Genomic DNA, 27,210 nt, shown 5'->3' on the forward strand with positions numbered 1-27,210 from the left:
CCTCTTCTGATCTAGCTCTCTGCTATGGCCTGGGAGAGCAGTAGAAGATGGCCCAGGTCCTTGGGCCCCTGCACCCACATGGGAGACCCTGAAGAAGCTCCTGGCTTCGGATCGACGCAGCTCCGGCTGTTGTGGCCATCTGGGGAGTGAACCAGCGGGTGGAAGACCTCTTGCTCTCTGACTCTGTCAATGCTTCTCTGTAACTGTGGCTTTCAAATAAATCTAAAAAAAAAAAAATGGAAGGAGGCCATGGAGGGAGGGAGACTGGGCAGGAGGTGGCAGAGGCAGCAGGGTGGGAGAGGGTGTGTGCGGGGAAGCCAGGGACAGAAGGGAGCTGGGCTCCCCTGGGGCGTCTTTCGGGGAGCGCAGGTGCGGGAAGAGATGGAGAAGTCGTGCACGACCCCTGCCTTTTGACAAGGCTGCACTTCTCTGTGTGTCCTGGTTCTGTTCTCCCCATGGGAAGACAAGGACCTGGGTGTCTCTCCCAGCCCAGCCAGGGCCCTCGAGCCCCAAAGAGCAGAATGTGGTCAAATGCCAAGTAGGTCTTTAGAGACAACTGGTCTACCCCGTGTCCCCTAGCCTTCAGGGCCGTGAGTGCAAGAGAGAAGCAGAGGAGCTGTACTCCGGCCTGCCCGCCACACTGGCACTGGGTCTCCTGCAGTTCCCATAGTCACAGCAGCCAGTCGTCAGGGTCCCAGCCAAGGTGCGACAGGCTGAGCTGGCCCAGGGCTCCAGAGGCCCTGTGTGGTGCTTTCTCCCCTTGCCCAGGCAGGGTTTCCACTGGTTCTGCGCCTTCCCTGCACCCAGGCATGGGCCCATGGTCAGGTCCCTGGGAAGAGAGAGGGAGAAGGAGCTAAGCCCTGTGTTAATCCAGGGCTGGACTTGGCCACTATCAACACACACACACGTGCGCCCTCTGCAACTGCAGGTCATGCAAGCTGTGGCCTGGGTTGGGCGTGGAGCCCCCCACTCCCGGGAGGACAGGCCCCTCCTGCCCCACTGGGGACACGGAGCAGGTATAAAGGGCCCCGCGATGGCAGCGGCTGTCCCTGCACCATGAAGCCTGCTGCTTGCCTGGTGCTGCTCGGCGCTGCCTGGCTCCTGTTCTCTCTTGCCAGTGGGTGCCAGCCACGGACGCCTGGGCTGGGGGTGCTCTGGGGGCAGGGGCCAGCTTTCCAGGGCAGTGCTGGCTCCCAGGGCGGGTGAAGGGACGCACCTGCCGTGACCCATGCCTTCCATTTCTCTTCAGATTGTGACATCTGCCGGCTGTGCAGACAGCTGTTTATGAATTTCTGTCAGGACCCTCCGATGAGTATATTTCCTATGTGCAAAATTACCAAAGTGACCCGCTAGTGCTGCAAAACGCCCTGGCGCTGAAGCAGTGGGAGATGGGAAACTGACAGCAGAGGAGAAGGGGCACGCGATCAGTGCCGTGGTGAGTCCAGCTGGGCCTGGCCCAACACCGGCTCCTTCCGGGGCCCTGGGGAGGGGCACTGCTCGTGCCCACCACAGCCCAGCCTGGGACTCTGTGGGAAGAACCTCCAGATGAGGACGCAGAGTTGGGGGCCGCACCCCCCCCCACGGTGCGGGCAAGTACAGGGAGGGAGACTGTGTGGACCCGGAGCCCTGGGCTCCATGGCTGTTCAGCTCCCCCAGGCAGGCCCAAGACCCTCCAGGGCCGCTGTCCCCACGGCAGCCCTGCCTCTGTAAAATCTCAGCTCTGGCCTCCCTGCCCACAGCCTCTCCAGCGCCCGAGTCGAATCTTCTCCAAGCGGTGACCACTGGGTGCTGTCTGCCTTCAAATCTCACTAACTCACCCTGACCCCTCAGGTGCCCTCCTCCACCCCCAGACCTCATGTTTCCTTCTCCCTGGACCCCAAACGGCCATCTGGGGCTCCGGAGCCTGGAATTAGACCTCCAACAGCCCTTCCTGTCCTCCCGGGCCTGGCGACAGCTGGGGAAAAAGCAGACCAAACCCTGACTGCAGGTGGAGCACAGGCAGGGATGGGCACTGCTAGGCTGCAAGTGTGCCAGAGACAGAAGGGGCCAGCGGACTGGGGTCTGTGCATTCCTGGAGGCCCCCGGTGCCACTGCCACCTTGCCAGGCCTTCTGTGTAGCCCCTGCCTGTCCCAGCCTCGCCTGCACCCCCCACAGAGAACCTCCCCCTCATTCCTCATCAATGGAAGGATTTTTAGGAGAGCTTCTCAGGCACCCAGGGTGTAGGAGAGGATCTGACTTCAGCTGCCCAGATCCAGTGCCAGGCTGCAGCTCCTCCCCAGGAAGTGCCCTGTGCCTGCGCCCTGCAGGTGTCTATGGTCCCCGGCCTCACCAGGTGTCCCAACTTCTCTTTGCAGAGTAAAATCTTCTCAGATCCTCTTTGTTAAGGGAGCCCTCCCAGCCAGAAGACCCAGGGCCACCCTGGGCCTACGTTCTCAGCAGGTGCAGCCCCGCGCACTGGCGGCCTCTCAAAGGAGGAGGCAACAATAAAAGCCCACATTGCACAGAGTCTGCTCAGTGCTGGACCAGACACCGGGCAAGGGTGTGGGAGGCGGGCGGTGCAGCGGGGCCGGCTGCCGTGACTGCCAGTGGTGGCTGGATCCAGGGCTGTCCGTGTTGTTCCTGCAGGGGTGCAGTGTGGGGCGGGGCGGGGGTGTGTGTGGTCTCCGTCGCCATGGCCGAGATCCGCAGGACACACGCGTCACTGACCAGGCATAGCCAGCTAGCCTCCTTCAGAGCGGCAGGGAGAGTCCCAGCGTCACCGTGAGCACACTGCGGCTCAGAGCCGGGGCGCGTGCCCAACTGCACAGCCGCAGCCACTCTGCTGCCCCGCCCTCTGCAGGGAGACCTGCTCGGCTGCTCAGTGTGAGGCCATGCACGGTAGCAGTGGTGCCCACCTATAGATGGATATGAGACCTCCCACCTCCAGGCCCAAGGGACATAAGGGGTGGGAAGGGGTCCCTGACCAGACAGAAGGACCTAAAGGTCAGGGGGCATGAACGCCCCTGGCCATGATCCAGAAATCCTCTCTCGTGCCTCAGCTGGTCCCAGTGCCAACCCCCAACTGTGGACGCAGCTGTGACCCCGCAAACACACCCCGCATGGGGTCTCCCGCACAGTGGGCCCAGGGTCTGGGTGTCTGCGGTGGCTCAGCCCTGTGGTCATGATGCTGCCGCCTGTCTCAGGCCCCCCACATTCCTGTCTGTGCCCTCTGGGCCTGGATCTGCTACCTGCCCCCTGCTCTGTCACAACTCACTGAGGGCACTCGGCACAGGGCTGTCTCGGGAGGAACATCTGTGTCATCCTGGTGACCAAGGAGCTGCTGGGAGGCCCAGATAGCAGCCGCTCCTGTCACCGGTGGCTTGCTGGAGGGGGGCAGGGTGGGCTGATTCTTTTCCTGTTTCTCCCACACTTGTACCTGGGCTGGCTTCACAGAGAGAAGAGGTCAGGGTGGGCGCTCCAGGCAGCGGTGAAGTCCCGGATTGGGGCGCCCACATCCCCAGTCAGAGGGCCTGGTTCTACTCCCAGCTCCTTGGCTGCCATTCCAGCTCCCCGCTAATGCACACTCGGGGGTTCAGGTGGCACCTGCAGGTGGTGGTCCAAGTACTGGGGTTCCATCACCCAGGAGGGAGGGAGACCCAGATGCATTTCCTGCCTTTGGCTGGCCCAGCCCTGATTCTGGGAGCCCAGCACTCATGCCTTCCCAGGGCCCCACCCCATCTCACCTAGCAACCTCCTACTCTGCCCACCTCTTAAAGGTCCCACAGCCCTCTTGGTGCCACAAACTCTGTCTAAAGCACTTACCCCAGGGGAGACCTGCTCTTTGTGCTCACTGAGCTCCCTCCACAGAGGAGCAATGGGGGACCCCTGCCTCTGCAGGAGTGAAAGGGAGCCCAGGGGATGGGAGGGCTTGGGGAGCAGAGACCCCCTCATTACCCCACCTGTGGGACCCTGGGGCTGTGTCCCACCACACTCCGTCTGACAGATGCAAATCTATGTGCAGTGAGGACACAGGCGACACCAGGTGTCTCGGTCCGCTCTCTGCTGCTGTGACAGAATCCCACAGACTGGGGCGATGTCCAAGCCACACGAGCTGATTGGCTCACGGCTCTGGAGGGCCTTCGTGCTGCATCCAACATGGTGGCCAACATCCTATGGGGGTGCAGGGAGTGGCGGGTAGAGTCAAAGATGTAGAGAGAAAGAGGGAGAGAAGTAGAGGAACTTGCTTTTATTTTGAACTTTAATTTTTATTGTTTAAAGATTTATTTATTTTAAGGCCTCAGCCACTGGCCACTGCAGGCCTATGCTGAGGGGAACAGTGGATGGAAGCAACCACACCCCAAGATCCACGAATTAAACATATGTAACAACACCTTGATGATAAGGAAACATTTGTAGCAACAACAATAGGAACTCACCCCTGTGTACCCTAAGCCACCCCAGGAGGCCAGCGCCCGTCCATGCAGGAGCTGGTTTGGGGCCCATGCACCCATGCTCCCTGCACATGGACTCTGGGGAAAAAACCTCCCCCCCAGTGAAGGAAAATGCAATGTGGAGAGCACTAAGCCTAGGCATCTGGAGTTTGAACTCAGGCAGAGAAAGGAAAACGAATGGGCGTCTTCCACCCAATTAGGAACATCTGACTGCTGAAGCTGAGTGGTCCCCATTCAGCACTCGCTGTGTTATTTTAAAGCACTTTGTGAGTCTTCCAAAGAGTTTACAATGCAATTTAAAGCTGAGAAGCTGAGTTGGGGGGGGGGAATATAAGAATCAGTTAAAACCCAAGTGTTGCTGGACAGCATCGCTGGACACGACACAGCGGTGCACTCATTCACACTCCGCAGAGGAGGCCAGCAGGTGTGTGGGTGACCAGGGCCCTGCACCCTGTGGTCTCCATGCCAGGGCAAGGGAAGTGGGCAGAGAGGCAGAGCAGTGTGCCCTTGAAGGGAAAAGAACCGACTGTGGCCATAAGGTGGCAGCTTAGGGGCAGTGTGGGGCCCAGGACCAAGGAGGTGCTGGGGGAGGGCTGAGCCACTTTCCCAGGGGGAGCAACCTTGCGATCAGCACCCCGGGGAGCCGCGGGCCTGTGGCTACTCCTGCCTGCAGCCTGAAGGGTGCTGTCCCTGTCCTTATGGTCAGCAGCAGCCCGGTGTTACCAGCATGCGGCTCAGGTGATGGTGCCCAGGAGTTCTCAGTGCTCTGTGCCTGAAGCCCTGGCCCGTGTCCAGGACAGGGCCCTGGTTCCCGCTCTGGACAGGCTGGGCCACGCTGGCTTGAGGTGCTCAGCGGGACGCTCCCCTGCCTCCATCCCAGAGGACCCCTGTGTCCACCTCCTACAACTCCAGGGAAGAAGGGCTGGAACAGAGCAGGAGGGGCAGCAGAGGGTGGCAGTGCTGGGGTGGGGCCTGTGGTAGGACAGGAGGCTGCACCCTGGGAGTCTCAGTTCAGGTCATGGCAGGGGCAGCCCCGAGTGTGGGGACAGGTCTATGTGGGGCTCCCTATGCGACCTTGTGTTCAAAGAAAGAGGCCTTCACAGTTGGGCTGTAATACAATAGCAGAGGCAGAAAGGATTGGCGGGAGGTGCCGGTTGCCTGGGACTTGAGACCGTTACGGCAGGTGGCAGAGGGCCCTGGCACCCCTGGTTCCGGGGCAGTTCTGCCAGAGCCCTGCCCTCTTCACCTGGGCCCTGGGGAGAACACAGGCCCCACTTCTGGTGACCTTTAATGAAGCCAGGCCTGAGGACCCTGAGCCCTGCCACAGCAGAGCCACTAGGGATTGGCTGGCAGGCTTCTGTGATGTCACAGTCACTGAGATGCGCACTCTGGGCTGGGAGGCGACCAGAGGCCAGTAGTGCGTCTACTGCCCAACTGACCAGTTGGTAGTGTAGGCAGCAGGCGCATTTCAGAGAATCACATGGATTCGCGATGGAGGTGAGTGGGACTTGCTCTCTGCATGAGCTGTGGTGTGGGGAAGGTCCTGCCAGGGGGTGGCCCTGGTCTCCCACACTGGATTCCATGAGTGATGTGGTGGAGCTCTGAGTGCTGCCCCTGTGTGCAGAGCGTGTATACAGTTTTCTCATTCTTCCTGCTCTGCTGGTCACCAGTGTTGAATGGGCCTGGGTGTGAGTCCCTGTCTGGACATGGGTTCAAGACTAGGTGTCGGGTCAGCTGGTATCAGGTGGGCAGGGAGGCCGGCTCTGAGAGCCCCAGAGATGCGGGAGCTGGTAGCAGGCCAGGGAGCCCCGTAGACTTGGGCTCCCTGGAGGACACATGGATGCCAGCCTGGGGGAGGAGCTTCCTTTCCAAGGGCAGGGGAGGCAAGGTGGGGGCTGTCCTTCCCCAACCGTCCCTAGTCCCTGTGCTCTGCACAAGTCATCCTCCAGGGACCCAGACACCAGGTGCCCGCCTGCCTGGCTGTGTGGCTGTCCCCCCTCTGACCAGGGGGACAGCCCTCAGGGCAGCATTCCTGTGGGCTCCCCGGTGCTGGCTCTCATGTGCGTGTGTGTCTTACAGATTGGATATGAATGCCCTGAGGTCCCGGAGGGCCCAGGAGCGAGCAGCGCTCATCAGACAATATGAGCAGGTACCGGCCAGGGTGCTGGGGGAGGAGGTGGGGCCCTGCCTCAAGGACTGTGCCTGTGAGAGCCAGACCCAGCCTCCCTGGGGACACGGGGGAGGGGGCAGGTGGACAGGTCCCCCAGTGACTTCTCATCCGGGTCCCTCTCGGCTGCAGGGATGCCGAGGAGCGGCACTGTTGGTGCCCGAAGAAGAGGACGATGAGGGCGGCTGCCTCGTCCCAGACAGGCTTGGGTTCCTGCAGTGAGTCCTCCGCACCCCAGCTCACCCCAGGGCGGGACTGGGGTCAGAAACCCCAACATGAGGCGGCACACCTGTCCCCGGGTCCCGACCTTGAGCTCAGCTGTGGTCACAGGCAGGCACTGGTCAGCATTTGGGGGCAGGAGTCGGACGTGGAGGCTGTTCCCACAGATGTCGGGGAGAGAGGCCCCGTTGCTGGAGGGTGGGCTCCGGTAACCTGGAGGGATGGAGCCATCTCGGGCCATCTCTGGCATGACTCAGCAGCCCACCTTAGCACGGGGATGAGGGCTTCTGCCTCCATGTTGTGCCAGAACCTGGAGAATAAGTAGGAGCAGAGTGGTGGAGAGATGGTCAGGGTCTGGGCTGACAGAAGAGGGCGTGAGGTGGGGCGCATGACCTCAGGAGGCCAGGGCACGGGGGGAGGGTGGGCAGTGGGGGACCCTGAGGGGTGTGGGGGTCCCAGGTGCCTCGAGCCCCAGGTGCACACTCACAGCACTGAGCATCTCTCAGGCAGGTCACCCAGACTCGGTCAGTTCCAGGGTGACGTCCTGGGCAGAGCTGATGTGGGGATATAGCTGCCTCAGCCCTGGGCAGCCTGGCCCTGCTCAGGACAGCCACCCCACAACCGCTGTGGGGGGCTGCCACACACCCACGAAGGTGGACCTCTGAGAGGCCTGGAGCCCCCCACTGGCAGCAAGGGCCCCTGCCTGGCCCTAGGCTCCCTGTGCTCATGGTCACCAGCCCCTCCCTCCCCATCTCAGTCCCCTGGGCTGAGAGGATGAAGCTGGTCCTTCCCTGGCCCACTAGGGAGGTCGTGGTGCCTGTTGTGGTCCTGTCCTCACCTCTCCGCCTCCCTTGCTTTCCAGTGAGCAGAAGTTGCCCCAAGACAGCACCCCGGGGGCAAAGGTAAGGACAAGTCCTTGGCCATGGGCCAGTCATCTGGAAGCAGAGCTGGGCGGAGGGGCACGTGGGGCTCGGCAGTGGTGAGTGGGAGCGCCATAAGGTCCCGCGATGCGGTACTTACACGGCACCTGCTGACATCTTACCACACTCACCTGTCCCAGAAGTGAGCCGCAGCTCAGGGGCGTCTGCTGTCGGCCGCCCTGACTCATTGGCATGGTTGGGAGTGACCTGGCTGGAGCTCAGGGGCTCTTCCTTGAAGGCGGGGCAGCTCGGGTCAGAGGCCAGGCCACCGATGCTCCCCCAGACAGAAGATCTGGGGCTCACGGTCTGTGCCTTTTCTGGCTCCTTCTATTTGAGCACCCACAGAGCTCCTGAGCTGCATCCGAGGGCCCCTCTCAGAGCCCCAAGCTGGGCTCACGCCATCCTGTCTCGTTTTCCAGCGTAAACAGGAGGTAAGAAGGATCCAGAAGTGGATAAAGATGATCAAGAACCATAGTAAATACCGCGACAGCGACAAGGTACCGTGGCGATGAGGGCCCCTCGGGAACACTGAGAGCTGAATTGGGGTTTGAGCAGTGCCCATTCCTGTGCCAGGCACCGCCTGCCTCTCAGATGCCCAGGGGCAACTGTCCAGTCCCTAGAGACACAGGTCATGGGCACACCTTCCCCATACACACAGGACACTGTCCTGGTAGAAAATCTGAAGTCACTGCTGAAGACAATCCCGGATGCAGGGCAGGCGTGGTTCCAGGAGCCCTGTAGGGGGCAGTCCGTACACGGCAGAGCCGGTGCCCCTGAGCCCTTGGCCCTCCAGTCACTGTGGGTCATAAGGCCCCCCTCTGGGCAGATCCTCCCTCTGCCAATACACAGGGAGCCCCTGGCGTCTCCCTCTGCTGTCTCACCCTGCGCTGCCTCCACGAGTGGCCACGTTCACCACTCACCAGAGCCTCCTCTCTCCTGTAGTTTCAGCGCAGAATCTACAAAGGCATCCCTGCCCAGGTGCGCGGGAAGGTGTGGGCCGTGATGCTGGAGGTGGACAAGAGGAAGGCCCAGAACCCGGGCAAATACGCGGTACGGCTCTGCACTCAGCCCAAGGGGGCCCGGCCTGCTCGGGCCTGCTCAGGAGCCTGAGTCTCCGTGGAGGACCGTCCCTCACTGAGCCCTCGGGAGCCTCCTCCCCATCCTGCCTTCCTCTCCCTAGATCCTAGTCAGTGCCTCCTCCACGTCTCCTCAGACCCAGCTGGGACTGGACAGGTGTGTTTTGTGCCAGAGGCTTTAACCTGCTCTCTGCTGAGCTCACCTGGGCAGCTTGGCATACGGCCAGAAGAGAGGACTTGCTGGTCCCTGATGGGCGGGGGTCTCCCAGGATGAGATCACAATGGTGTGAGGTAGGGAGCCCCACAGGCTCTGTGCTAACATGGCCTGCCCGCAGCTGGCCGGCCCTCACCTAGGCCTGCCCACAGCTGGCCCTGCCTTCACATGGACTTGCAGCCCCTGGCATTGCCCTTGCCTGGAGAGGCCGCTCCAATGGTCAGACAGCTCTCAATGCTTCTGGGAAAGGAGGGAGTGAGGACTGGTGTGAGCAGAGGGCTGTCAACTGCAGCTGGCTCTCATGGCCCCTGGCTGCCATCAGGGAGCAGGGCCCAGCTGTGTTTCCCACCCTGCCTCCCCCAAGTCTGCAGTCTGGGGCTGGCCCTGGGAGCTGGGCCTGGAGACAGTCATTGCCCAGGCTCAGCTCCAAGCCAAGGGTGGCTTGCAATGTCAAGATGGAGATGGGCCCCTCCAGCAGGGGGCAGCATGGGGCAGTGGTTAGGCTGTGGCTGACTCCTGGAGGGCAGGGCCTGAGATTTCAGCTAGGAGGCTCAGAAGCCTGGCTGGGGGCAGACCGTGTCTGTGCTGAGAGCTGAGGCAGGCAGGGGGAGTGCACAGGGACCTTTCAGAGCCCCTGTCTGCTGCTGACCGTCAGGGTTACGTGGGCACTGAGGCAAGTAGGGAGCCCATGACCCTCCCTCAAGGTGGGACCCAGAAAGGAATGAGCGCTTGCAGGGAACTCCATGTCAGCCAGAAGAGCTGACGTGGACTTGAGGTCCTTGTGTGGCAATGGGGCTTGTGCAGTTCTTGAGGCTGCCCCTCCCCCTTGTCCCTGCCCTGCAGGAGATGAAAGAGCTGGCCAGGCTGGGCGCCACTCACTTCCATCACATCGACTCCGCCATCGCATGGACTTTCAGAAACCACCTCATGTTCCGGGAACGTTACGGAATGAAGTGAGGCCTCTGGGCTGGGGAGGACCCGCGGGTGGGAGGAGCAAGGGTCCTGGGGCACATGGGGTCCCTAGGGAAGATTGGGTGCAAGCCTAAAACAGTTCATTGAGCACAGAAAACAAACTTGCCTTTTCTATAGTACACAAACTTTCCCAAGACACTGTGGAGAGACTGAAATGAAAAGAAACACCAGGGGAGACAATAGTAGCAATCTAACTAATAAAGGTGTTGTTTCCAGAATATTCAAGGAGCCCTTCAACTCAGTCACAAGGAAGCAGTGGGCAGCCCCCTAGTACCCCGGGAACACAGGATCGGGGTTACCCTTCATGAAAGCACACACACTTCACCTCCTCAGCGCATGAACACACACTTATTCCCTACACCACAAAGGGGCACCAGCGCACAGCTGTGGGAGGGGGGAACTAAAACCACTGAGGACGCCGGGTGCTGCTCCCTACAAGGCTGAACGTGCATGGGAGGCTCACTCTGCACAGCTTGGACTCACGGGACTGCACTCCCACAGTGGGACGCTCACCTGTGCCCTGAACACCCACCTGGGAAATGAAAGTGCACGTGACTGCGCCCTGGGAGGTGTGCGTGTCCCTGCAGGCGGCGCTCACCCACATGGTGGACAACACGCAGGTGCCCTGACGACGTCACTGCGCATGAGCAGAGTGTCACGGGCCCTGCGTGTGGCTGTCAGGCTCTGTTAGGCAGAGCTGCACTGAGAGCCTCGGCAGCACAAGACACACGGCCTCTGTCCTCTCTCTTCCAGCCAACAGGCCTTATTCCACATACTGATGGCCTATTCCGTCTACAATCCCGTGAGTATTCTGGGATCATAGCGCAGGTGCTATCCCGGCAGTCCCTGCAGGGCACCCCTGGTCACAGAGATCCCAGCCTGGGTTGAGGGGGCCTCGCTCATCCACAGATCTGAGGAAGAGCGGTAGAGGCCAGGCTCTGAGCCTCTTGGACCCAACCTCAAGTTCTGGGAGGAGAAAGGCAGCCTTCTCCTGGGCTGGTCTCCAGACCCCAGGAGCTTGGCCGTGTTGGGAAGCCCCTCCCAGGGCTAGCATTCCACGCAGTGGGGCGGGGGATGAAGGCAGGGCAGATCAGGTGTACGACTTTGCTCTGGGTCCCACTGATGCCATTACACCCACCAGCCCTGTGGTTGGACCCATGGGCCTGAATCCCACTCTGTACAGCGCCCCTGCCACAACCACCCACTCAGAATTTCCCATGAGTGGAGCAGGCGCAGGGCTCCATGGGTGACCCAGCAAGGCCTGGACATCCCCACCCCCCTGACCTGCCACTGGCCAACCCTGCCTGGTGCCCTGGTTCCCAGGGGGCCTGGCACTCAGGAAGCCCAGGCCTGCACCCATGCCAGAGGCACTCCTCCTGTTCCGGTCCTGGTAGCACTTCCTGGCTTACTTCTTCCTCATGTGAGAAAGGGCCACCGGCTCACCTGCAGAGCTCAGGGGTCCAGAAGCTTCCATGGGCATGGATCTGGATTCCCACAGCAACCTGGCCCATGCTGACATCTTGGGGGTAACAGGTGTCCATACTTGAGCTCTCCCCCTGTGCTGCCTAAGCTCAGGGCCTGCAGGATTCCCTCCAGGAACTTGGAGAACTTCTCTGGGCTCCAATTCTTGGGCAGCTGACACCAAGTGGCAGGATTCAGGCACAGGGGCTCCCTGTGCCTAAATCTTCCTGGACCCTTCAGTGGGTGACCCTGATCTGCCTGAGAGGTGGGCCATCCTAGGATATCATTCTTGCCAGGGGAGGTCTCCTAAAGGTATTCTGGGATCTTGCAGGAGGTGGGCTACAGCCAGGGTCTGAGCCATGTGGTGGCGCTGTTGCTCATGTATATGCCCGAGGAGGACTCTTTCTGGGCCCTGGTGCAGCTCATGGAAAGCAGGAAGCACGCGATGCACGGTAGGTGGATGGCGTGTGGGGCCCAGTGCATGCAAGTCCGTGCACGGCCCTCACTGGCTCCTGAATGTGCGGGACAGTGTCACAGTGTGTGTGTGGGGGGGCTCCCTAGAAGCCAGGGCTGGCAGAGGCCTCCCAGACTGAGGCAGCCCCCTTCTTTTACCACCACCCAAAGTCCCTGCAGCTTGGCCATGGCCATCCTGGGTGTGGGAACCTTCAGAACAAGGGGTCCTGTCCTTGTCCAGTGACTCAGGTCGATTCTGGCTCTTCTGCCTCACACGTCTGTACACAACTCTCAAGCACAGAGCCACACCCAGGGAACTTGTGGAAGGCAGCATCCCCTGTAGGGTCACCCCCTCCTCGCTCCTGAGTCTTGGAATGGTCAGGAGGCACCCAGTCTGACTGCACCCACCCCAGCGGGCTCCAGGGGGCAGCCAGGCCTGGGCTGCACACAGTCACCCACCTGCACCCACCTCCTAAGCAGATCCTCTGCCCTGGCCACGTTCATCCCCACCTGCCCCTGGTCCAGCCTCCCCTGACCCTCAGTGCTCAGAAGCACCCCCCCCAGGCCTGGGGCTCTCCAGCCTTCCTAGGAGGAGGCTCTCACGTGGGGGTGTGGCTGATTCTACTCAGGTTTCTACAAACCAAACACCCCCAAACTGGAGCGATTCCAGCAACACCTGGGGCTCATTGTGCATCGCGTGCTCCCCTCCCTGGAGAAACACCTGGTAAGTTAAGCATCTCCTTTCTCCTCTTGGGGGCTCTGGGCTCATGGGACTGCTTCCTGAGCCAGGGGAGGCCATGACCTCACAAAAACTTTCCTTGGTTACTGGGGTCCGCGGCAGCTTGGGTGTTGGTTTGTTTTCCAGCACTTGGTCCCCCAGAGTTGGCGTAGATTGAAGGGAGACGCTGTCCCCAGAGCAGAGTGGAAGGAGGGACCTGTGTCCCTTCAGGAACCTGCATGGCTGGGAGGGGGGATACCCCTGCTGCTGGGCTTCCTGCACCCAGGGGCTCTGCCCCAGGGCTCAGATTAGAGGGAGTCAGGCCTGGGCCCTGGGCCCTGGGCCCTGAGCCCCCTCTGCCTCTGCCTCTTCTTAGGAGAAGGAGGGTGTGTGCCTGGAGGACTCCACCACCCACTGGTACATCCAGTGCTTCCTGGATGGGGTAAGTGCCCCGGGGACCCCTTGCCCAGGGAAGCTCCTGCCCCAGTGCCTGGTTCTCTGGTGCTGGTGGCCTGTGACTCTGAGCTCCCCCAGCCCCAGCAGACACAGGAGGGAGCCTGCTGTGCAGACCAGGCAGGCCCTGTCCAGCCCTGCTAAGGGTGGTCCAAGCTGAGGCTGAGCCTCAGAGCCAGCAAGGAGGGGACAGGTTCCACCAGGACCCATCCTGAGAGCCTGGCAAAGGCCAGAGCCCTACAGTGAGAGGCAGGAGATCCATAGACCCCCCGAGGCAGAGGCTGGTGGCAGCACAGCCCAAGGGCTGACCCCTCCCCAGGTCCCTGGGGTGTCTGGCATCTCCAGTGTGGCTTCCAAAGTGTGCAGACCCCCAGGGTCCAGGACAGGACATGGTCATCCTCTGTGGGTCTGGTTCGCTGAGTGGGCAGGGATGTGGCCATGAGGCATGGCCTCCCCTCCCCTCCCAGGAGGAGCTCTGGCCTTCTTGTGTGATCAGCCTCCTGGAGTCTCCCTCTGTCCTAGGGGAGTGACACTGCACACCCACCCCTGTGGGCCCTGCTGAGGCCCTGATGGGCGGGTCCTCCAATGCCTCTGTCCCCAGGTGCCGTTCCCCCTGGCTCTGAGAATATGGGATATATACATCCTGGAGGGCGAGCACGTGCTCCCGGCCATGGCATACACGGCCCTCAAGATCCATAACAGTGAGTCCTCAGGGCCCACAGAGGCCCGGGTGCTGGGGATGGAGGAGCTGGGGGTCCCCTGCCTGTCCCTCGTGAGCAGGGCTTGAGGGAGGGATGAGGGGGTTTGGGAGGCCTGGGTTCCCTTCAGGAGGGCACTGAGAATCCCCCTGTTGCATCCCCAATCCCAGGCCCCCACAGACCACAAGGAGAAGTGGCCAGGGTCATCGCACTGGAAATTGGCCCCTGAGCAGTCCCTCTAGTGGTTGGCGTGACACCCAAGGGTGTCCAAGGGTGTCTGCAGCCCATGTCTGGTGCTGGGACAGGGCTTGGAGCAGCCATGGTGGCTGCGCCATCCCTAGGGCCCCTCCCAGCCTGACACCCACCCCCATGTCTAGAGCGCCTGCTGAAGATGCCCCGGGACCACCTCCGGGAGTTCCTGCAGGTGACCCTGAAGCAGGCCTGGTCTCTGAGCGAGGACGCGGTCATCAGGCAGCTGCGGGCCTCCATGCGTGAGCTGGGGAAGCTCCAGTGCCTCCTGCCTCCCGAAGGTGAGTCCAGCACACGGCCCCGTCCCATGCTCCCTTGGGGGAGTCAGTAGTGGGAGTGCCAGGCCCTGACATCCCCGCCCAGGGCCTCACCTCTTCCTGGTCCTCCTTGTCCTCCCGACTCAGAAGTTCTGCTTTCTGAAGCTCTGTCAGCATGGCCTGGCGGGGCCTCGGGCAGCTTCCCAGAATCCTCCTGTGGGTGCCGGCTCTCCCCCCACCACTCTGGGGCCGGGCCGTGGAGCTGTCCTCAGGACATTTGTGGCTCTGGCTCCTTGGCTGACCCCCACTCTGGAGTGGATTGGAGGCCCCGCCTTGAGCTACCCTGCCCAGGTCTGGAGCAGGTGCCCTGGCTCAGTGCCCCCAGGAGCCTGGAGCACAGCTGGACCCCCACTCCAGCAAGATGAGAAGTGGCCCTGCCTGACCCCACACAGGCTCCTGGCCCGATGACCACAGCTGTCTGCACACAGGACCCTCCAAGACAGGGGTGGGCGGGGCTCCCACCTGCATGTGGGCAGGGCTAGATGGAGGTGGGGCTGTGGGAGACCCTGTGCAGTGATGTAAAGCCTGCCGGCACTGGATCCCCTTCAGCCATCTGAGAACCCCTGGAAGGCCCAGGTGCCCTGAGCCCAGTTGTGGGGGCCAAGTGCACTCCTGCGAGCAGGGGTGGGCACAGAGGCAGGCGCTGGGGGCCCCTGCTGCAGAACACAAGAGTGTGGGCTCTGCAGCCCTAGCCTCGGGCCAACAGAAGGCAGCGGGACCCGGAGCATCGCTGGCTTCTGGGCTCTAGTGGGGAGGGGTCCCCGTGCTCGTCCCCTGCTGCTGCTGCCATCATGGACCTGAGCGCCTGGGTCCCCATGCAGAGCAGAGATGGGCTTGTCCCAGCTCTAGAGGCTCTAAGTGAGGGCCCAGGTGCAGGCTGTCCAGGCACTGGGGAGGCCCCACTGTGCCTCCAGATGCTGCCTCCTTGGGTGCTCCTGGGACAGTAGCGGTGACAGCCCAGTCTCACCAGGAAAGAGACAGTGGCCCAGGGGCAGAGGACACAGGGCACCCCTGCCACCTCTTTAGAAACTGCATTCCCTGTCCCCAAGGGCCTGAACCAGACTCCATGTCTGCCCCACAGCCCCAGCTCTCACCCCATCATCTTAGGCTCAGTTCCTTTCCAGCCATGTAGGAGGGACTCAGATGCGGGAAATTCAGCCAATGCACTGTTAGGGCGCAGCAGGTCAGGTGGGGTAGGTGATGGGGTCCTGAGTTGGTGCCTGGGTCCCCAGAGATGAGAGTGAGGCAAGGAGTTCAGGGCCATCCACCCTGTGGGGCTGTGCAGGAGGAGCCGGTGGTGTCCCAGGGCTCCCCTTGCCCGGGCTGCACACACCCTCCCGTCTGGGGCCAGCAGCCTGGAAGAGTCCTCAGCGTCACACGTGGTGATGGGGACCCCAGGATGAGGTCGGGGCAGGCACCCTGCAGGCCAGACGGGGGCTGTGGAGAAGCAAACCGCGTCTCTTCTTCTTCCAGCCAAGGCCATCGAACAGTGCAGCAGGCCCCTGGGGCAGGCACGCGTCCCCCAGATGCACGTTCCTGCCCCCACTGCTCCGAAGGCCAAAATCACCATTCAGGACACAGTGGCAGTGTGGGAGCAGACCAGGGGTCCCGCTACCCGTGCAGTGATGATCCGTCCTCCAGAAAGCTTTGGCCTCCGCATCGCCGAGAGGGAAGGCATGGAGGAGGAGGAGAGCTGGGAAGGCAGCCCAGAGCCCCTTGGCCTGGGCTCCCCTGTGGGGACCGCAGAGTCTCCAGGTTCTGCCAGCCCCACGGAGTCTCCAAAGTGCTCGAGGTGGGGAGGCCTGTGCCAGTGCGCCAGTCTCCCTAACCTGAGCGGGCCAGAGCACAGGGAGGACGACTCCTCCGACGCTGGCAGCCGGGAGGGCCTGTGGATGTGGGCTCCTCCACGGGCCTCAGAGTCCCCGGAACCAGGGCCCATGCAGGCTGTCCCTGCCTGGGGGCCACGGCTGAAGACTCCCCACTACTGGCATGGCAGCCCCACGCACTCTGGGGAGAGTCACGGGCTGGAGCCGGCCAGAGCCAGCCCTGGGATGGGAGACCAGGCCCACGTGCCCTCCCTGGCCAGAGGCCTCCTTACCTCTTATTCAACGGGGCACCTGGATGATGGGTGCCTCCTAGAAGAGAGGCCGAGTCCACCATCTGTCCTGCCCAGGCTGGGCAGCAGCCTTCCGTGTGTCTTCACGGCATCCTATGCACTTGGTTGAGCCCCCACTGCCCAGGCTCTTCCTGGGGCCAGGACACCCTGACACTGGAAGACAACAGCAGTGCCAGGAGCCACTGTACTCTCCTCCCCGCCCCCTCCCCCACCGCCACCCTCAGGTGGTGCTGAGCCTGTATTAAATTGTTCCATGGAAAGGAGTTTGCTCCAGTTTGTGACCCCGGCGCCCAGCGACAGCAAGCTTCCCCGTGTTCCTGGGGAGATGGGTGGTTCCACAGCCCCCAGCCCCAGGCAGAGACCCACTCAGGACCCTGCAGACAATGCCTGAGATTCAGCTGTGCCCTGTGGGGACTGGGCCAGGGTGGGATAGCAGCAGCCGTGAGTGCCCGTGACCTCTGGGACAGATCAGCACAATAGGAACAGCTGTGGTTGGAGGGCCTGTGTCACCTCTGTGCTCTCCCCTAGACCTGGGCGGCCGTGGCTGCAGCATCCCTGGCTTGACCCCACATGGCTCTCCCACGTGGGAGAGGATGTGCACTGTGGGCTGGGAGGCGACCAGTGGCCAGAGTACGTCTACTGCCCAACTGACCAGGTGTTGGTAGCGTAGGCAGGAGGCACATTTGATAGAATCGCATGGATTCTCGGTGCAGGTGAGAGGGACTTGCTCTCGGCTGTGCCTGTGTGTGAACACCACGGGAGCAGAGCCCTTGGCCCTGGGACTCAGAGAGGTTCTCCAGGAAGGGCTGCCGCAGCGCGCAGGAGGGGCCTGGTCTGTGTGCTGAGCTCATGTGCTGTGGGCGGGAAGGGCCCTAGCACGCAGGTCACCTTGCTCTCCCACAAGCACCACTGTCAGAGGTGATCTCTGTGGCCGTGTAGCCACAGCTCTCAGCCAGGGACGCGGGCCATGGCTCACCTGAAACGCAGGGGCGGCTCCAGAGCCCTGTAAGGACTGGCGGTGAATTCGCAGACTCAGCATTTCCCAGCTCCTGCCCGGCTCCTGTCTCCCAGGACACAGATGAGGCCCCGCGATGTCTCTAAAGGTTGACCTGAGGGACTCGAAGTCCTGCCGGACTCCCAGGTGCCATGAGCAGTGCTGCTGAGCTGGCCTCTGCCTGTACCCCCAGCCACCCCTAACAGAGGACTCAGACCTGGGGGTTTAGGGGGCACAGGAAGCCAGAGCTGGTTTAGGGAGACCTCAACTAAAATCCGGAATGGGGAACCCCTGATGCTTCGGGAAGAGGCTTTCTCAGAAACCCTTCAGGGACATTGGAGGGCGTTTCGCTGAAGTTGGAGGGGAGTCCTGGCCACTCTGTGTGGCAATAGCAAAATACCTGAAGCCGCGTTGCTTAGAAAATGAAAGAAGTTCACTTTGCCTGTGGCTTGACCAGCCCGAGAGCGTGGCACGGCATCAGCTTCTAGTGAGGGTCTCATGGCAGACAGCATCCCCCAGCAGGAGCCCGAGTGAGATGGGGCTGGAGGAGGACTGGGCCCTGTCCCTGATGACAACCCCAGGGCAGGCAACGTGGGGAAGACACCACTGGGCACGTGCATCCCCTCCTGGACCACCCGGGGTCCATCCCCTGCCTCGGCCCCTGAGTCCAGCTTCTTCCACATGTGCACTGTTGCAGTTGATTTCTCAACAATATTGCAGTGGAGTTGTTTCTGAGAGGAGGAGCCTGGTGGCGGCTAGAGGCATGGAGTCACCACACAGACGCCGGGAGTCGGTGAAAGTGGGCTTGAGGCAAGCAGCCCGCAGACTCGTTTATTTCAGTTAGTACAACAGCTTATATAGCCAAGACAGCCAATCCGGTCATGGGGTGGTTTATACCCTAACCAATCACAGCCTGTTGTCAGGCAGTATTGGAAGCCATCCAATCACAGCCTGTTGCCAGGCAGGCTCCACTGCCAGGTGGGATTCAAAGCCATTCCTGAATAACTGACGCTCGCTTGCCAGCGGCCATCTTGACATGGCCTTCTCATTCCACCACATTTCCCCCTTTCATTTATTTTTGAGCAATGGGAGGCATGATTTTTGGCCATACCATTGTTGACCCTGTGTCCATGTGGTCTCTGTACGCGGCTGTGCCTGTCTTAGGTTGTCCCCCAGGGGATCTTACCTGTCGTTGACTAAACAGTGCTCAACACAGGAGACCACTGGTGTGCTTGCTCAGATGGGGTAGGAATGAGGAAGAATGGTAACCAGGAATTGTGTGACCACACACAGGCTGTGGGCCATTTGAGTGGCTGACTAGAGCTAGTGGGGTATGAAGCATTACTGGATGTGTCTATGGGCAGTTTCCCAGGGTAGGATGATAGGGCAGGTGCGTCTGCTAACAAGGCTGACTCTCAGTCTTGTTCAGCTGGTTCTGGTTGGCTGTCAGTTGCAGGCTTGATGTTTCTGGCTGGTACCCAAATGGGCTGTGCCGCATTCTCTGGAAAGACACAAGCATATCCTCGACCTTTGGTTAGAGAGGGTGTGGCCCCTTCCATTCTCCTGTCAGGGGTATTTCTACCTAACCATAGGGGCCGGGGTCTGGGATGGAAAGGATCCCCAGTGTTTATAAACTGGGCTGACCCCTTGGAATCAAAAGGAAGAAACTTGATAGTGAAAAGGACCTCAGTCAAAGCAAGCTGTGGGTCTGGGGGCATACGGTTGTTTTTCTGTCCTTGTAAGAGATCTTTAATCGTCCTATGAGTTCTTTCAATGATTGCCTGCCCCTGTGGCTTGTATGGGATACCTGTGGCAGACTGTATGTTCCAGGACCTCAGGAAGGAATTAAATTCCTGTGGTGTATATGCTGGCCCATTATCAGGCTTTATTGTCCAGGGGACACCGAGGACCAGCAGGGCTGACTTAACCGCCTTTATCACATTTCTAGCCTTTTCTCCGGATTGGGCTGCTGCAAATACAGCCTTTGAATACGTATCTCCCACCACATGGACAAACATAAGTTGACCAAAGGAGTTAATGTGGGTGACGTCCACTTGCCAGAGCTTCTAAGGAGCAAGTCCTCGCGGGTTGACTCCTGCTTGTAGCAGTGGGCCTGACGGGGCGAGGGGGCACAATTCTTGCAAGAGTGCACTAGGTGTTTGCATTGGCTCATTGTTAGCTCCGGGAAAAGTGATTTTGTGTTGCTTTCTGCCATATGAAGTTTTTGGTGTAGAATAGGGGCTTGTTCTAGGTGTCTGATGGCAGCCATGTTGCAGGAGATAAGATGATCGACCTTTTCGTTGCCTTGGGAAACTCACATAACAAGCAGAAGTATGACCTGCAAACTGACATAAGCACAGCAATGGAGTTTTTTTTCTGAACTTGAGCCTTGAAGGATCAAAATTGAAAGTATGCATCAGGAACTGAACCTCACCTGTGTTTAGATGGGGCCTGCTGAGTGGGAGAAGTCCTCATGAACTCATTATGTCAGAGTTCTCAGGGCTCCCTGGGTGGTTTGAAGTGCCCCGTGCCTCCATCAGCACCGGCAAGCGGAAGCGGGAGAGAGACATCTCCCCAGACTGAGCTGTCCTGAGCCCTTCCGGCCCCCGAGGGCTGCAGCTCTACAGGCCCGCGTGTGGGGTCAGCCAGGGGCGGTGCTGCTCTGCCTAGACCCTCCAGAGAGCTCCCCCAGCCTCTGATGCAGGAGCACAGTGTGTTGGCTCCAAGGACTTGGGCCATCTTCTACTGCCTTCCCAGGCCATAGCAGAGAGCTGGATGGGAAGTGGAGCAGCCGGGACTCAAGCTGGCTCCCATATGGGATGCCAGCACTGCAGGTGGAGGCTTTATCTCACTATACCACAGCCACAGCACCGGCCCCAGCTTCCTGTGTTTAAAAAGGAATTATTGGGGCCGGCGCAGTGGCCCATGGTTAACACCCTGGCCTGAGGCACTGGTGTCCCATATGGGCACCGGTTCTACCCAGCTGCTCCTCTTATGATCTAGCTCTCTGCTATGGCCTGGGAAAGCAGTAGAAGATGGCCCAAGTCCTTGGGCCCCTGCACCCGTGTGGAAGGCACAGAAGAAGCTCCTGGTTCCTTGCTTCAGATTGGCTCAGCTCTGCCTGTTGCAGCCATCTAGGGAGTGAATCAGTGGTTGGAAGAGACCTCTCTCTCTCTCTCTCTGTCTCTTTCTCTCTCTGCCTCTCTGTAACTACGCCTTTCAAATAAATAAATAAATATGTAAAAAGCAAAACAAAAAAAAATATGTGACAGTCACAGAAAGAATTTTCTTGATCATGGGCTCTGAAGATTGTCCTGCTCAAAATACTATAGACAAAATAACCAACAGTAAAGAAATACTATAGACTTCTAAAAATTAATCAGATTCAAGAATTTTGAATCAGCAGTGCATGGTAGAAGTCCTGATGATAAGTGTCAAAGTCAATTAATTATAGGAAGTAAGTCTGGGTAATTACTCTATTTTTTTTTCTTTGACAGGCAGAGTGGACAGAGAGAGAGAGAGAGAGAAAGGTCTTCCTTTGCTGTTCGTTCACCCCCCAGTGGCTGCTGCGGCTGGTGCACTGCGCTGATCTGAAGGCAGGAGCCAGGTGCTTCTCCTGGTCTCCCATGGGGTGCAGGGCCCAAGCACCTGGGCCATCCTCCACTGCACTCCCGGGCCACAGCAGAGAGCTGGCCTGGAAGAGGGGCAACCGGGATAGAATCCGGTGCCCTGACCAGGACTAGAAACCGGTGTGCCGGCGCCGCAGGCAGAGGATTAGCCTAGTGAGCCTCGGTGCCGGCCTGGATAATTACTCTAGATAAAGACACTGTAGGGGCTGGCACTGTGGCATATTGAGTAAACCCGCTGCCTGCAGTGCCGGCCTCCCATATGGGCACTGGTTCCAATCCAGCTCTCTCTCTCTCTCTCTCTCTCTTTTAAAGATTTATTTATTTATTTGAAAGAGTTATATAGAAAGATAAGGAGAGAGAGAGAGAGAAAGAGCGAGAAGTCTTCCATCTGCTGGTTTACTCCCCAACTGGCCGCAACAGATGGAGCTATTCCAATCCAAAGCCAGGAGATAGGAGCTTCCTCCGGGTTTCCCACATGGAAACATGCAGAGAGCTGGATTGGAAGTGGAGCAGCCGGGACTGGAACCAGCACCTCTGCTGTGGCCTGGGAAAGCAGAAGATGGTCCAAGCCCTTGGGCCCCTGCACCCGCATGGGAGACTAGTAAGAAGCTCTTGGCTCCTGGCTTCAGATCGGCACAGCTCTGGCTGTTGCGGCCAACTGGGGAGTGAACCAGCGGATGGAAGACCTCTCTCTCTTCCTGCCTCTGCTTCTTCTCTGTGTAACTCCGACTTTCAAATAAATAAATAAATCCTTTTTTAAATTATTATTTTTTTTTTGACAGGCAGAGTGGACAGTGAGAGAGAGAGACAGAGAGAAAGGTCTTCCTTTGCCGTTGGTTCACCCTCCAATGGTCGCCACGGCTGGCGCGCTGCGGCCAGCGCACCGCACTGATTGGATGGCAGGAGCCAGGAACCAGGTGCTTTTCCTGGTCTCCCATGGGGTGCAGGGCCCAAGCACCTGGGCCATCCTCCACTGCACTCCCTGGCCACAGCAGAGAGCTGGCCTGGAAGAGGGGCAACCGGGAAAGAATCCGGCACCCCGACCGGGACTAGAACCCGGTGTGCCGGCGCCGCAAGGTGGAGGATTAGCCTAGTGAGCCGCGGCGCCAGCCATAAATAAATCTTTTTTAAAAAAGACATTGCAAATGTTAAACATTAAAATTTAACCTATTTTGTTAAAAACAACCTTTTAAAGATAAAAATAACGTGGTTTTTGTTCAATTATTCCAGACTATATTCTCACATATAGGGGTAGTGCTAGAAAGAATAGGAAAAAACATGAGAGGACAGAGTAAATACCTGAGATAATAGAGAAATATCTGTTCAAGTGCTTTTCAGTGCAAGAGTAGCTGGTAGAGGCCGGCCCCGGTGTGCCGGCGCCGCAGGCAGAGGATTAGCCTAGTGAGCTGCGGAGCTGGCCAATTTGAGTGAATTATTATGATCTCTTGTTTACAGAAGTCAATGGCAGTGTTTTATAAACAGTTAAGTGTATGCTGAATTTACTAGGCAGTGCAGAGTTCCAGCTTCAACTGTAATCACTGCCGGTGTCAACCGTCTCATTATCATGGGCTTTACTGAAGGAGTAACTCACTGGAGAGAACAGAACTCTTTCCACCCGGGCCCCCTGAAGATTCAAAAGACCATTCCCACCACGGCAGAGCCTTTCAGTTCCTATGAGCAGGGCCAGCATCGTGGCCTAACAGGTAAAGCCGCCTCCTGCAACGCTGGCATCTCTCCCATACGGCCCTGAGTCTCAGCTGCTCCACTTCCGAGCCAGATCCCTGCTAATGTGCCTGGGGAAGCAGTGGAAGATGGCCAAATGCTTGGGTCCCTGCACTCACGTGGGAGACCTGGAAGAAGTTCTTGGTTCCTGGCTTCTGCCTGGCCCAGCCAGACCATTTGGGGAGTGAACAAGCGAATAGAAGATCTCTCTCTCTCTTTCTCTCTCTGTCTCTCCTTCTGCCTTTCAAATCAATCAATCAATCTTTAAAACAATTTTCCAATATCTTCTGTTCATCCCATGATCCCTGGAAGAGCCAGCATGTTCGTGGCAGCTCCAGTAACTTCTTTTGGTTGCTTGCAGAGCTGTTTAACTGGCAATATTTGTGATTGGGCACTATTAAACCTTCCTGCATTCCTGAGGAAGCCTTACTGCCTTATTGGCCATGGCTCAACTTCTTTTTTTTTTTTTTTTAATTTGTCTTGGGTTTTACTTGGCAGCATTTTATTTGGAATTTCACCACCTGCAATATTAAGGGAAGTTACAATGTTTGTGTTATCTTTGTCACATTTTAGAGCCGAAATTTAACTATCTTACAAAAATGAATTGAGAAAAATTTTTAAAGCATTTATCTCATGAGTTTATTTACAAACATATCCAGTATGCTACATGAGTTCAAGAGTTTGATCCACAATCAATAGATCATACCTCTTGAACTGTTCTTCATTTCTAGTGAGTAGATGACTGAAAGAATCCTCATTTTTTAAATTTTTATTAAATTTTTTAAACATTTCATGTTTTGTTTGAAAGGCAGAGAGACAGAGACAGACATATAGAGATCTTCCATCTGCTTGTTGACTACTCTAAAGTCTGCAATAGCTAGGGCTGGACCAGGAGCGGGGAGCTCAATTCAGGTTTCCCATGTAGCGGCCAGGGCCCAGCCACTCGAGCCATCATCTGCTGTCTCCTAGGTGGGCATCAGCAGGAAGCTGGGATTGGAGGAGGAGCTGGAACCTGGACTCAGGTATTCTAATATAGGACGTGGCTGCAGCGGCTTAACCACTGCACCAAGGGCCTGCCCCCAGTGTGTTTCTTAAGCTTTAGGTGTCTTCGCATCAGGAAAGGAGTGGCAAGTCCAGACCCAAAATGCAAAGTCATCGTAATCAGTCATTGCTTTCTTTTTCCACTTACCGTGGCCAACTCTTCCCTGGGCTCTTCTGGGGGTTCCTACAGACCACAGAGCCTGAACCCCAGCTACTCTGCTCCAAAGTGGCCCAGACACCCAATGGGGATGATATGGCAGCACCATACTCTGTCTTCCTTTTTCTCACAACCTTGTTCTCTTTCTACCTTTTTATGTGGTAAAGTTTAAAATTTTTATTTACATTTGTTTATTTGAAAGGCAGAGAGACAGAGATCTCCTGGCCATTGATCCATTCCCCAAATGTCTGCAACAGCCAGGGCTGGGCCAGGCTGAAGCCAGGAGCCCCAAACTCAATTTGGGTCTCCTGTGTGGGTGACAGGGATCCAAATATTTGGGCTATCACTTACTCCCTCCCATGGTGTAGGCGAGCAGGAAGCTGGAATTCAAAGTGGAGCCAGGACTCAAATCCAGGCACTCTGATATGGGCTACCAGCATACCAAGCTGTGTCTTAACTGCTGCACCAAATGTCCAAAACAATGGTGCAAGGTCTTTTAAAAAACAAACAAAAAATCTGCCCATTAGCATCAGAGTTGGGGCAGGGGGGAGAAGGTTACAGGTACTGAAAGGAGCCAAGAGCCACCATAAAAAAATGGGGCTCCTGAGACAAACCGTTCCAGAGACAGCCTTGGGAAATGGGGAGTAAACCGGTTCACAGAGAAAGCAGTCAGCTACTAACCATAGATACACAGAACACCTGCCTTGTAGATAAGCCCCTTCCCTATGCTTGCTCAAGGTTAACAAAGAAAGCTGCAAGGCACATAGCAACCTATTCCTCTCTCCTAGAAACCCCCTCCCCTAATGTATCCCTTTGACCTAGTACTTTTCCACCAACATTACCACTTTTAGACTGCCATACAAGGCCCGCTACTGAAAATTATCCAATGAACTTACACCAGCCTATAATATGTTAATTTTGTGGTTTTGCCCTTTAAAAGCTGTGTGAGATAGCTGCTCGGGGCTCCTCTCGCTTGCTTGCTGCTTGCAGCAGTAGAGGGCCCATTTGTACAAATGAAATAAAATTACCTCCTGTTCTATTGCATCGTCTGGTCTGGAGTCTGTGTTTCTGGGGTCGTCACAAGAGGACACCGCTTTTGGGGTCCTACAGTTGGGGGCTCGTCCGGGATTTGGGGGACCCCAGACTCCCACACTCCATCGGCCAGACGGAGGTAAGTTTGCTTACTTGTGTATTATTGTAACTGTGGTTTGTACTGTTTGTCCTTGTCTGCCAGGACGACGTGGAATCCGTCCTGGGGTGCCTGTACAGGCTCAGTGCTGACTGGACCAAAGGGGAGACAGACGTGTCGCGAGGCCCCTGGTCCAACCCTGGAGGACGCTCCAGTGGTGGTCTGGGAAGGAGGGAAAGAGAGCGTTTCCCTTCTTCAAAGGGAGAGCCTGGCCAAACGGCCGCTCCCTTCTGAAATTCTGGTTTTGGTTTTGTCTCGGTCTGTTGCTGCGCGGCTTGTGATTTGTGTTCTGTGTGTCACTGTTTTTGTTGTCCTTTATCTCTTACTGTCTCCCCCATCTGTTTTTATTGTTGTGTTTGATTGATAGATGTATACTTGTATAAAAAATGTGTATTGTATTCTTATGATGTGTTAATTATGTCTACCTCTCAATGCAACCCTAGGGCCAAATGTAAGGACAAATTTTTGGGATGGAGAGGCTTGTACCTAGATTTGGCTCTGGTAACCAAGAAACTTTGCTGCCGAATGACCTTCTCCTGCTCCTTGGGAGCCTGGCCAGTTCCCGGGGAGGAGGATAAAGGAATGTTTTCTGATAAACAGGTGGGCATGCTTCATGTCTCGGCTCTCTGGCCAAGACCCGAGATGGGACGCACTGCTTGCCTAAAATCTTGGCAATGAGCCACCCTTGTCCTTGGAGGCTTTAGGGGGGAGCCGGAGCAAGCCTCTGTTGCTGCTGTTTCATCCTGGGGGAACACGCAGTCAAGCTGAATGTTAAATGTGCCCGTAATGATTACATGATCAATTGGCTACTGTGATTGAGGTGTTCTGTGACAGTCCCTTTAATGAAAAATTAACAAAATATATTAATAACAGGACATTCAGGACCTGACACTCTGCTTGGTATGTCATTACAAAAATCATCAAGGAGGGCTATGCCTGATAAATGAGGGTGCTATAAATGTGGGCAACAGGGACATGTACAAAAATTGTCCAGAAGTCAAAAATCAAAATAAGGCTCTTCCTGGGATTTGCTTCCAGTGCTAAAGGGGAAGGCATTGGGCCAATAAATGTCACTCCAAAACTGATAAAGAAGGTAATTCATTAAAAAACAGAGTTCAGGAAACTGGAAGCGGGGCCAGCCTCAGGCCCTCCCTACAGGGATCAGTGGACCATCTTGCCATAGTACCATTAAAGCAATGGAGCCATGTTTATTGCAACATTCTGTTAATCTATGCTCCTTTACCATCTTTCCTCTAAATAATTTTAGTGTGCACTACAAGGCTTGCAGCGTATTTCTTGCAGATTAAAAGTAACTAAGTCTGTGCACAGCAGACAGCTAAAAAGTAATTTACTGTCACAAATTGGCGTAGTTGGCAGGATCTGCAAGTATGCAAAGCAATGCCTTTCTTTAAAAAAAAAACTGAAGTTGCATGCGTAACCTGTGATGTTCCTGGCTGAAAAGACCTTCAGTTCGCCTCTTTGGTAAAGGAATGGGCTCTCTGCTCAGAATCGAGTGAAAATTGGGATGGCAAGTTACGGAGTGCACAGCCTCCACAAGTTATTGAGGTTTTGCTATCAGTGCCGGTGGAAAAGGGGGATGAACTATAGGCTTTGGGGAGGTGAAAATGGATTTTGTTATCTGCATACTGATACATGTGTAAGCAATTAAAAAAAATAAGTACAGAATAAATATAAATTAAAAAAAAATACTGCCCTTTAGAGTCAAACTGCTAGGTAGTGGTAAAAAAATTATATCAAGCTCCTGTACTGCTGCCAGGGCCAACTAAGGTTATTCAGTGTAAACAATACAAAATTCCAGGTGGACATAAAAAAAAAAATTTAAAACAATAAAAAAATTATCTTAGTGCTGGAGTGATAATTCCCATAATCACTAAAAGGAATTATCTAATTTGACATGTTAAAAAATCAGATGAAACCTGAAAAATGACTGTGGATTACAGGAAATTAAACAAAATTACTCTCCCATTGACTGCTACAGTCCCAGATACCATCA

General features: G+C 57.2%; 1 protein-coding gene across 1 annotated transcript; it reads left to right on the forward strand.

Moving 5' to 3' along the window:
- Window positions 1-1,343: 1,343 nt before the first annotated feature.
- Window positions 1,344-27,210, forward strand: LOC138846498 (USP6 N-terminal-like protein). Its single transcript, XM_070062507.1, has 5 exons — window positions 1,344-11,912; window positions 12,543-12,637; window positions 13,008-13,073; window positions 13,686-13,785; window positions 14,160-27,210. Exons 1-5 carry the CDS (start codon window positions 11,840-11,842, stop codon window positions 14,360-14,362), a joined length of 537 nt encoding a protein of 178 aa, XP_069918608.1. The 5' UTR covers window positions 1,344-11,839; the 3' UTR covers window positions 14,363-27,210.

The sequence above is a fragment of the Oryctolagus cuniculus genome, chromosome 18 (genome assembly GCF_964237555.1).
Source record: "Oryctolagus cuniculus chromosome 18, mOryCun1.1, whole genome shotgun sequence".
Taxonomy (NCBI): Eukaryota; Metazoa; Chordata; class Mammalia; order Lagomorpha; family Leporidae; genus Oryctolagus; species Oryctolagus cuniculus.

Coding starts and splice junctions, on each gene's coding strand:
- LOC138846498 (XM_070062507.1), top strand. CDS start 11,840: ATGTATATGCCCGAGGAGGACTCTTTCTGGGCCCTGGTGCAGCTCATG. Junction 12,638..13,007: donor CCTCCCTGGAGAAACACCTG/GTAAGTTAAGCA, acceptor GCCTCTTCTTAG/GAGAAGGAGGGTGTGTGCCT. Junction 13,786..14,159: donor GGCCCTCAAGATCCATAACA/GTGAGTCCTCAG, acceptor CCCCATGTCTAG/AGCGCCTGCTGAAGATGCCC.